Here is a 12068-nt window from a genome sequence, read left to right as displayed (position 1 = left end):
ACTGTGTCTCTACCCAAATGATGAAGTGTTTCATGGGTCCAAAGAGGTCAGAGATTCCTTAAGAATTATTTGGTACTTTATTGTTATGTAACAAAGCCCACATCTTTCTCAGCTCTCTTTTCGTTGTCATTGTGTCCTTAGGTGCTGATATCCATGGCTTCAGTGCTCCCATTTCTTCTAAGTTCACATTAGGAGATTTAGTAGATGACATGCAGAGAAGCGAGAAGCCCATGGTGGCAGCTATCCAAGGCATGGCTTTGGGAGGTGGACTAGAGCTGGCCCTGGGCTGTCACTATAGGATTGCCCATGCACAGGTAACAGCTGAGGCTCCATGTGGGACTCGGTGTGTGGGCTTTTTCTCTAGGGCAAGTATGAGGTATTAAATATTTTGACTCTCACCTCTAAGTATGCATACTTATTTAAATTTTCATTTTCTATCTCTAAGATTTCAGTTCTGTGGTCTATTATAATTATCAGTACTTAAGAAGACACATTCCTATTTGAAAACAGCACAAAACTACTAAATCCATGTATTCCCATGTAAAACTTGAAATAGTTTTAATTTGGGCTACTATGTAGAATGAAGTCTGTGATACCAGTCTTATAATAGTAACATATTTGTAAGCAGTCTAGTTTTATAATGATAAAGATAATAGTCGTCATTGTAATAGACTAACATACACAGGCAAGTATAAAGATATAAACTAAAATCACCATAAACTCATAGTTCAGAAATAACCACTATTAACCTATTTTATTTCCTTCTGGTCTTTTCCCTACAAAATTTTTTTCTTACTTTTTCCCCCTTTGCAATATATATATATTTTTAAAACTACATTTGAACTTTATTGTATTTGGTTTGTTCTCTGTTTTTTATACTAATATTGTATTTAATCTATTGCCTTGTGGAAACTCTTGCTGAATTCTATGAAACACTGTTTTTGAGAGTTTGGGAAATCCAGGGGAATGCTCACCTTTACTTTATATGTCATCTCATTCTAATGACCCTCATGCCTTTAAACTTTGATAGGCTCAAGTTGGCTTCCCAGAAGTCAAATTAGGACTTCTTCCTGGTGCAAGAGGCTCCCAGCTTCTCCCCAGGCTCATTGGAGTTCCTGCTGCACTTGATTTAATTACCTCAGGTCAGTATAAACCCTGCCAGCAGTTGTCTAGATCAATGTGAGGAACTGGACTAGGATTTAGAAAAATCCTCAATTGACCATTCCATACCTTTGTGATCTTAAGAGTATACTTTAACTTGTTTGACTGTCAGTGTTTCTTGTTTGTAAAATGGAAAGAATACCTTCCCTGAGAGCTTCTGAAATGGTACCATGAGTGGTACCATGTGAGTGTCTTCTAAATGAAAGTGTATATAAAGCACTAATCACATTGAGGGTTTTATTATAGTTCAAGTGTCTACTCATAGAAACTGGTGTTCACATAGGGCATATTCTATTCAGATCTAATTTACAAATTGTAACATAAACAGGAATTCAAACAAGAATTTTCAAGAAAGATTTCGAGTGTGACTGAATTTTTCATTTCCTAAGTATTAAGATATTAGCTACAAATAGAAGTTGTGCTCTTTTCATAGGGAATGTGAACAATGCAACACTGGAACACATTTTGAGACCCTAAATTTACCAAATACCATAAGACACATAAAAATATTTTCAGTTGAGATAATTTTGAAAGAAAGAACATATACAACTATTTACTCTAAATTGGTTTAAATAATTATGAGACCTTGGATCAGTCACTTTACTTTCTTGTGTGTTAGTTTTCTTATGAATGTAGAAAATAATAGAACCAGCAATATACTTATACTGTGTGGTGAAGATAAGTTAATGCATACAATGTGCTTAGAATAGTCCTAGACATGGTAACAACTTCATAAGTTTCAGCTATATATTATTATTCTCATATCTTGTCTCTTAGTTAAGAGGAGAATTGAGTAAAAATAAGACGAGGATCTTGGTAATAGACTAAATCCCGAAGAATGGGCAATAGAGCATGTGCTTTGGAATCAAAGACCTGAGTTTGAATACCAGTTCTACCACATTTGAACAATATACCTTAAGCAAGTTAATTTTTCTTAATTCATCCAGTAACTATTATTAATCTTCTCTCATATGGTAAGCCTTGTTCTAGGCATTGGGCCTATAGCGGTGAACCAAACCAACAAAAATTTCTGCCTTCACGGAGATTATATGGAGAAAACAACAATGACAATCATCATATTGTCATATTTCATCAATTCAAAACCACAGTTTTCTCCACGTCTTTGAAATCAGGATGCCTCTTACATTCGTTCTGAGGCATGGCTTAATCGACTTAATTTTTCTTTCCTTGTTTCTGTGGGTCAGGAATTTGGGACCAGTTTAGTTGGGTTCTAGCTTAGAGTTTCTTAAGAGGTTGCAGTCAAAACTGAAAACTCGCCTAGGGCCGGAGAATATGCTTCCAGGATGGCTCACGCACGTGGATGACTAGTTGCTGCTGACTGTTGGCAGGAGGCCTCATTTCCTCCCCACGTGGGAGAGGCGTAAGTGTCTTCATAACATGGACACTGGCTTCCTCTAGGGTTCCCAAGAGAGAGTAAGGTGAAAGCTGTAATGTCTTTTATGTCCTAGCTCTGAAGTCACAGCCATTTTTTCTGAACTGTCCTATTATACTGGTCTTCCCTATTCGACATAGCAGGGGACTTGAATACCAAGAGGTCTAACACATTGCGGGCCACTTTGGAGACTGGCTAGCATAACTATATACTCAGACATATGCTTACCTAGTATATAAGTAATATATATATAGTAGGCTAGATGGAGATAAGTACTGAGGAGAAAACATAAAGCAGAAATGGAAAATATAAAATGTTAGGTATAGGGGTGATATTTTAGGCGGGGAAGCTAAGAAAGGCTTTCCTACATAATAACATCTGAGTAAAGAGCTGAAGAAGGTAAGAACACTTATTATGCTAATATCTGGAGGAGGATATTCACATGGAGAAAATCGCCAATGCAAAGTCCTGAGGCAGGGCCATACTTGGAAGGTTCAAAGAAAAGCAAGAAGGTCAATGTGGATGGATTGAAGTGAGTGAAGGCAAGAGAGTAGGGGTGGAATTACATCATGTAGGGTCGTGAAGATTACAGAAAGAACTTTGGCTTTTCTAACAATTTCAAACATGCCTTTATTTTCCATTAGTATACCGATTTTAATCCAGAAATGTAAACATCCCTGGATCTAAAGATTCAGTATTTATATGGTGTTTGACAAATGATTTCCCTCTTTGACAGTAGATGCCTCATTGTGCTAAAGGGATCAGTGGTCCTGAGTTCAGACCAGGAGAGTTACTGGCCTCAGGTTAGAGTTGAATAGCATTGGGCAGAGCCCTGGATTGAAGAAATATTACTTCTTCATCGAGCTGACTTTTCTTTTGAATGAGGTAGAAAGGCATTGGAGTGTTTTGAGCAGGGGAGTAACATGCTCTCACTTATGTTTTTAAAAAATCACTCTGGCTGTTGAAAATATATTAATTAGAAGTAAAGGCAGGAATAGAAAGATTGGTTAGAAGGCTGCTCTAATAATCCAAGGGAGAGATGATGGGAGCTTGGACCTGTGGTAGCAATGTAAATGGTGAGACATGGTCAAGTTTTAGATATATTTTGATGGTAGAGCCATCAGGATTTTGTGACAGATCAGATGTGAGAAAAGTAGAGTCAGGGATGATTCTAATGCCATGACTGAGATGGGGATTTTTGCTGGTAGAGCAGGTTCTAGGGAGGAATCCCAGTGCTTAGTTTGGGATGTGTTAAGTTTGAGAAGCGTTAGACGTCCAAGTGGAGATGTCAAGTAGACAGTTGGATAGACTGGTCTGGAGTTTAGGAAAGAGGTCTTCTGAACTCTTGGCCTCCATTTTCTTTACAGTAAAACAAAGTGACTCTAAGCAATAATGAAATTAGGTAACATGCTTCTGTCACATAAAAGATTTTTATAAATGGTGACTGTGGGAAGCAGAATAATGACCCCCCACCCCCACCCCAAGATGTCCATGCCCTAATGTCTGTGAATATATTACCTTACATTCAAAAGGGACAAATGTGATTAAATGAAGGATCTCAATGGGAGATTATTTTGGATTTTCCATGTGGGTCTAATTTATCACAAGGGTCCTTAGAGGAGGGAGACAAGAGGTAAGAGAGGAGAGAAGATACTACATGGATAGCTTTGAAGATGGGGCAAAAGGCCCCAGCCAAGAAATGTAGGCAGCCTCTAGAGGCTGGAAAGATAAGAAAGATTCTTTAAAGCCTCCAGAAGGAACACAGTTCTGCTGACCTATTTTATTTTATTTTTATTTTTATTTGTTACCTATTTTAGACTTCTGACATCCTAAACTACAATTACAAATGTGTGTTATCTTAAGATACTATGTGTTTGTGGTAATTTGTTACAGTAGCAATAGGAAACTCTTACAGACAATGTTAATAATGATGATACTAAGAATTTTGCTTTGCCCTGGCCGGTTTGGCTCAGCGGTTAGAGCATAGGCCTGCGGTCCAGAGAGACCCGGGTTCGGTTACCGCTAAGGGCATGTACCTCGGTTGCAATTTGTCTCGGGCCCTGGTTGGGTCGTGCGGGTGGCAGCCACTCGATGTGCCCCTTTCGCGTCGATGTTTCTCTCTCTCCCTCTCTCTCCCTCCCACTCTATCTGAACAAAAAATGAAAAAATGTCCTCGGGTAAGGATTAAAAAAAAGAATCTTGCTTTGTGGTTTGGAAAAATGTTTTTTCTAGGAAAGGATATTAAAAATAGTTGTCACTGAGCCCTGGCCAGTTTTGCTCAGTGGTTAGAGCGTTGGTCTGCGGTCCAGAGAGACCTGGGTTCGGTTCCTGCTAGGGGCGCGTACCTTGGTTGCAGTTTGCCCCTGGTCCTGGTTGGGTCGTGCGGGTGGAAGCCATTCAATGTGTCCCTTTCACATCGATGTTTCTCTCTCTCTCTCTCTCTCTCTCTCTCTCTCTCTCTCTTCCTCTCTCTCCCTCCCACTCTACCTGAACCAAAAAAAAAAAAATGGAAAATGTCCTCGGGTGAGGATAAAAAAATAATAATAATAATTGTCACTGAAAGTTAAAGATTGTCTACTGATGTGGGGAAAACAAACAAAATACAACAACAAAAACCAGTGTTGGAGGAACTGATATCATATAAAATTAGTAACTAGATTTGGATTAAATTAATAATTAAATAGCTAATGTATTCTGATTCGAAATCCACAAGAGAGGTAATTCTGGAAAGTGGATTGACGACAGCACCATCATTGGTTCTCCACAATTCCCTTCAAGTGCCACCTGAAAACGACTGCTTCTTTCGCAGTGACCACAGAAGATATGCTTGAACACATTGCAGTTCATTCCCTGATGTTCTCTGTCCCATCAGGTGCTAAGAACTACAGTGCCCTGTTCTTTCTGCTTTGAATTTCTAGGTCTCATCCTCCTTGTTCACTGAACAGCACAGAAAGTCTCTGCTCTATTCTCTTAGAGTTTTCCCCATCCCTGATGAGATTCTTTATAGTTATTCATGGGACAGGGATGTCCTGGGACTCTAGACTTCTATGAGATACCTCTTATTATCCAAAATACTGGAGGTTACATTGGGAATGGCACCTTTATCCTGTCTGCCTTTCGCATTTAGGTATAGGTGGACTTTCTCTATATTTGAACATATGAGATGTTGAGGGTGAGTTTTATACCTATGGCTCCCAGGCAGCAGTAATAAATATCAGCAAATTTTATTTCATGACCAAAATAAAAACAGACAAACTAAAAATTAAAACTATCGTGACATGAAAATAAAATAAATGTAATTGCTGAAACATTTAAAAAATTAAAATTCTAGAAAATTCACATTATTCTAAATTAGAAAATGATTTATTTATTAAATAGGACTACCCTGTTTAAAATAAAAACATTAGCCACAATTATTTCTTTTTGAAGCAACAGCAACAACAAAAAAATACGGTAGAACAGACAACTGAACCAGCAAAATGGGAGATAAATAAAGACACATTTGTAAAATTCAGAAGAACTTACCAAAAAGATACATAAAATGTAAATTAAAGTAGCAGACATGGAAGGTATATAATAGAGGTCTCTGTTATGAATAATAAGAGTTCCCAAAACATGAAGCAAAAAGCTGAGAAGTGATAACTGAAGGAATTAAAGAAATTCTCCTGTTAGGAACTAGAATCAGAGATTTTATTTTAGCAAGCCCACCGTTTTCCTGAAACACTGATGAGGGGATATCAATGCCTGACGTATTTTGGTAAAGATTTTAAACTTCTAGGAAATAGAATCATGCAGGCTTCTAAAGGATAAGAACAAAACGCCACAAAAGGCTGCTTTCAAAATAACTAAAATCACTCCATTCACAAATAAATGCTAAATGTGTGGAACATTCAGATGTTAAGACGGTATGCAGTCTTTACAATGATCATCTAAATCAGGAGTTCTTAAAGTGTGATTCAAGGACTGCTGGGTATGCCTAAGACCACTATGAAGTCAGAACTATTTTTATAATAATAGGACACACTTGCATTTTCCTCTCTCATTCTCTCACAGGTGTGCGGTGAAATTTTCCAGAGGTTGTATGCCATGTGGCTAATGTCATCTGTGGGCAATGCTCTAACCCCAGTCAGGGCTAGAAATATCACTAATTTTTAAGTGATGAGAAGAGGTAAAAACAGTAAAACTATGATGGATTTTGATTTGCATAGAAAAGATCACAGTGAATTAAAAGAAAGCTAACATTAGAATCATACACCTATATGTTTAAGCAATCTGTACAATTTTAGGGGGACTTTAAAATGACATTGGGAGCCCTGGCCGGTTTGGCTCAGCGGTTAGAGCGTTGGCCTGTGGTCCAGAGAGAACTGGGTTCGGTTCCCGCTAAGGGCGCGTACCTCGGTTGCAGTTTGTCCCCGGCCCTGGTTGGTTGTGCGGGTGGCAGCTACTCAATGTGTCCCTTTCTCTCTCTCTCTCTCTTTCTCTCTCCCTCCCACTCTATCTGAACAAAAAATGGAAAAATGTCCTCGGGTGAGGATAAAAAAAAAATAAATAAAATAACATCGGGAAAGGGTTTCGTGTAGAACACTTTTTCTAAAGGATGGAAAAGAAGCCTTGAAGAAAATTGGAAAAATTTGAGATTACCTAACATGGAGAAGTCTCGGCTTCAGTAGTCCTGGGGGGTTTCCTCTAGTAGCTCAAGGCAGGGCTCTTGTTAGAGCCCATTGGACAGTGTTGTCATCACACGGAAGGCAGAGCAAGAAAAAACAAGCTGAAATCTTACCCTGCGAATTTGGGCTGTATATACAGAGCTGGGTCTTTCAGTCCTTGACACAGAATAAAAGTACCTGGAATCTCATTGGCTCTGTAAGAACAGCAGTGGTACTCTGCTTTTGTGAAATCAGGCCAGAAGAAATCATTAAGGCCGAAGGAATTTTTAGTCCACTTGTGGATAGTTCTTGTTACCCCTGGTTAGTTGCCTCAAAGATCCTTTTGGTACCCAGTCCCCCCCCCCCTCATTTTTTCATTTAACCTGGGGAGGCTGATTCACTCACCCCTCACCCAAGTAATTTTATACACAGGAGACTTGACCCACTCCTCCATTCCTCAACACCCTCCTCACCCCAGGAGCAAATCAGGAAGCCTGTTTTCAAAGGCACTTCCAGAAAACTGCCCAAATATTGCTGTTACAGAGTGACCCCTGCCCAAAACTACTGAACTGTCTATCTGATCAAGAAGATCCATTAGCAGTTCTTTGAGCACTAATAAGAACCAGGAATGGAGGGTTTGTCTCAGAGATGGCATCCACCAACACTGTCTGTAAGGGCAGCAAAGACTGGAATTGTTGCCATCAATACTGATTTGATGGTCACTTCTCAGAAGGAAGATGGCATTGGCAAGAAAGCAAGCAATGTGTCAAACTTCTGTAACCCCTAGAGCTGCCATTCATTAGTGGAGGCTGCCAGAGCCACCCCTGGACACTAGATGCTTCTGGCACCACCACCAGACACTGGATGTTACCACCTACGAAATGAGATTTAAGCTGTTGCTGTTGCTTAGTGTCACTAACTCCAGATAAAAACTTCAGTTGAGCACCCCATTCGCCAGCCTTGGTGTCAATGGGACACACCCTAGCTGCCTTGGGTCTGAAGGAACAATTGTCTGATTATCTCTATTTCCTTTTCAGCTTCGGTAGTAGGAACTAGGGCTCCAAAGTTCAGACAATAGTGATTCCATAAACCAAGGAAGGGGTCAAGATGCTGGGTAGCTGAAAAAAGGTTGGAAGTCCACTTCACTTATCCTCATTTAATTCTTTTAGATTGAGTTTAGAGAAAGAGGAAGGAAGAAAGAGAGAAAGAGAGAAAGATTGATGTGAAACCCACCACCTTTTAGTGTACGGAGAACGCTCCAACCAACTGAGCCATTCTGGCCAGGGCTATCATGCGTAATTTTGATTATAACTTATATAATATCAACTTAATACATTTTTTTCCTGTCTGCCCAACCCTATTTATCTTCAGGCACTGTCCTTTTTTTTGGTAATCAACAACAGCCCTTGGTTCATATGATATGAGATACTGCTATTACTCTGCTACTACCTCTATTATTATAATTTAAAGCAATCATCTCATAATTATATAGAGATCTATATTGTATAAAATGCTTTTGTAGATATATATAGAATATGTTATTTTCACTTAATACTCAGAATTACTAATGTAAGCATAATTATTTCCATTATCAAGAACATTGTAGACTTACGCATTCTTTGTGGTGACACAAATAATGAAAGGTAAAGCTGGAGCTTGAATCCACATTTCCTGGTTACCCCTTCAGTGACCTTTCTCCTATAGCTGTCAGTGTGGTGCTGCTCATTTATTTTATTTAACAATGGATGTTTCTATCCAGGACACAGGCCCTCCCTACTAGAGAGCATAATGCTTTTGCTTTCTTTTTTTTTTAAATTTTCATTTTACTATTTTTTTTTCTTCATTGTTGAATATATTACAGATGCTCCTCATTTTCCCCCCATTGACCCCCTCCTCCCCACTCCCGCCCCCCTCCTGCTTTTTCCCATACTGTTCTCTGTGTCCATTGGTTATGCATATATGCATATAAGTTCTTTGGTTTATTTCTTCCCACCCCCCAAACCCCCCTGCCCTTTGAGGTTTGTAAGTCTAACAACCAATTTGTTCTTAATCCCTTCACCTTTTACACCCATTCCTCCAACCCCCCTTCCATCTGGCAACCAACAAAATGTTCTCTGTATCTATGAGAATGTTTCTGTTCTGCCTGTTCATTTTGTTTATAGATTCCATTGTTGGTAGATATGTATTCATTGCCATTTTGTGGGTTCATGTATTTTATATTTTTTTTTCAAAAAGACCCTTCAACATTTCATATAATAATGGATTGGTGGTGATGAACTCCTTTAACTTTTTCTTGTTTGGGAAACTCTTTATATGGCCATCGATTCTAAATGACAGCTTTGCAGGATAGAGTAATCTTGGTTGTAGGTTCTTGCTTTTCATCACTCTGAATATTTCTTGCCACTCCCTTCTGGCCTGCAAAATTTCTTTTGAGAAATCAGCTGACAGTCTTATGGGAACTCCCTTGTGGGTAACTAACTGCTTTTCTCTTGCTGCTTTTAAGATTCTCTCTTTGTCTTGAACCTTTTGCACTTTGATGATGATGTGTCTTGATGTGAGCCTCTTGAGGTTCATCTTGTTTGGGACTCTCTGTGCTTCCTGGACTTGTATGTCTGTTTCCTTCACCAAGTTAGGACAGCTTTCTGCCATTATTGTTTCAAACAGGTTTTCGATTTCTTGTTCTCTCTCTTCTCCTTCGGGCACCCCCAAGATGCGAATGTTGGCATGCTTGAAGTTGTCCCAGAGGCTCCTTACACTATCCTCATTGTTTTGGATTCTTTTTCCTTTTTGCTGTTCTGATTGGGCATTTTTTGCTTTCTTATATTCCAAATCAATGGTTTGCTTCTTGGATTTACATACTCTACTATTGAATCTGTGTAAATTATTCTTTATTTCAATTAATACCTCCTTCATTTCTGACTGTGCATCCTTCATTTCTGACTGGTTCTTTTTTATGCTCTTGAGGCCTTCACTAAGTTCACCAAGGTTTTCACTAAGCTCATTGAGCATCCTTATAAGCAGTATTTTGAACTCAGCATCTGTTAGGTTGCTTATCTCCATTTCGCTTAGTTCTTTTCTTGGGGTTTTGTTCTGTTCTTTCATTTGGGACCTGTTTCTTTGTCTCCTCATTTGGGCTGCCTCCCTGTGTTTGTTTCTGTGTATTACTTAAGAAGAGTTATGGGGCTATCTGAGACCAGATGCTGCTTGTTTGAAAGAATTTAGGAAAACCTGAAGCAGGATCCAAGACAGGCCAATCCTATGGTTAAGCAACTGGCAACAGCTTGGGTGGGCCTGAAAGTTGGGTGGGGCTGGGCCGGGCCTCAGGAAGTCACCAGGGCGGGGCTACCAGTGTGAGCCAGGTTGCTGGAGTCACAGATATGTCAGCTGTCTGCCGCCCCAGGGAAGGACTCACCAAAGGAACAAAGGCCTCTGACAGCACGTTTGTCCCGGAGTAAACCCCCTCTCCAGCCTTCAGCTTCAATGCCAAACAGCTCAGTTCTTCCCTGTATGTCTCTGGTGCCCCTCGAGCTGCCTCCCCTCCAAGCTTAGAGGGAGTGAGTCCGGTAAGTCTGTGCGTGGGCCCTTTAAGAGGAGCTGCCTGGGGTTCCAGCCACCTCAGCCTCCCTGAGCCTCAGTTCCCGCTGGTTTTTCCAGCCAGAAGTTATGGGGATTCTCTTCCTGGCACTGGAACCCTGAGCGGGGCACCTGGTGTGGGACAGGGACCCCTCAGTCCTCAGGGAGGACCTTCCCAGCGGAGGTGTCCTCCTTATTTTTATCCGCCACACGTGGGTGTGGGACCAGCCAATCCGCCTCCGCCCCTCCTCCCAGTCTCAATGTGGCTGCTTCTTTAATTCCATAGTTGTAGGACTTCCATTCAGCTTGATTTCAGGCTGTTATGAATGATGGTTGTTCTGTAGTTTAGTTGTAAGTTTGATGTGGTTGTGGGAGGACGTGATACTGCGCTTACCTACGCCACCATCTTGACCGGAAGTCGCGTTTGCTTTCATCTCACATTGTTCTGTGATTTGTTTTGTTTTGTTTCAGGAAGACATATTTTGGCAGATGAAGCACTCAAGCTGGGTATTCTAGATGAAATTGTCAACTCCGACCCAGTTGAAGAAGCAATCAAATTAGCCCAGAGAGTTCTAGGTAAGAAGATAATAAAAATAGCCCCAAATTGGAAACAAGCTAAATGTCTATCTTAAGAAACTCCTGCCCTGGCTGGTTCGGCTCAGCGGTTAGAGCATCGGCCTGCAGTCCAGAGAGACCCAGGTTCGGTTCCTGCTAAGGGCGCGCACCTCGGTTGCAGTGTGTCCCCGGCCCTGGTTGGTCGTGCGGGTGGCAGCCACTCAATGTGTCCCTTTCACATCGATGTTTTTCTCTCTCTCTCCCTCCCTCCCTCCACTCTATCTAAACCAAAAATGAAAAAATGTCCTTGGGTGAGGATAAAAAAAACAAAACAAGAAACTCCTAAATATCTTATGGTACATCCATGTGATGCAATGACACAGCTTTCAAAAGAATGAGAAACTCTAGGTATTGCTATGGTATGAACACCATGAAAAAATATTTTTTTTAATTTATTTTTTCTTTATTTATTTTTTCTTTATTGATATTAGAGAGAGAGAGAAACATTGATGAGAGAGAATATTGATTGGCTGCCTCCTGCATGCCCCCCACTGGGGATCAGGCCCACAACCTGGGCATGTGCCCTGACCAGGAATTGAACTGGCGACCTCTTGGTGCATGGGTTGACGCTCAACCACTGAGCCACACCAGCTGGGCTATGTTATTATATTACGTGAAAAAAAGTATCATTGTGTATAGTGGTTTACTGTTTGTGGAATAAGAAAGAAGGGATGGGACTA

At 40.4% G+C, this 12068-nt stretch overlaps 1 protein-coding gene across 1 annotated transcript in view; it reads left to right on the top strand.

The window, feature by feature from the left end:
* EHHADH (enoyl-CoA hydratase and 3-hydroxyacyl CoA dehydrogenase) overlaps positions 1–12068 on the top strand; it is a 47267-nt gene that overhangs the window by 16980 nt on the left and 18219 nt on the right. Inside the window, exons 3-5 of the mRNA XM_036243803.1 lie at positions 142–314; positions 1031–1142; positions 11245–11349. Coding sequence (XP_036099696.1) covers positions 142–314; positions 1031–1142; positions 11245–11349 — 390 coding nt within the window. The remainder of the gene's footprint in view (positions 1–141; positions 315–1030; positions 1143–11244; positions 11350–12068) is intronic.

Source organism: Molossus molossus, unplaced genomic scaffold (genome assembly GCF_014108415.1).
Source record: "Molossus molossus isolate mMolMol1 unplaced genomic scaffold, mMolMol1.p scaffold_m16_p_5, whole genome shotgun sequence".
Lineage (NCBI taxonomy): Eukaryota > Metazoa > Chordata > Mammalia > Chiroptera > Molossidae > Molossus > Molossus molossus.
Note: the sequence above shows the minus strand (reverse complement) of the source record. Positions and strands in the feature narration are given on the sequence as shown.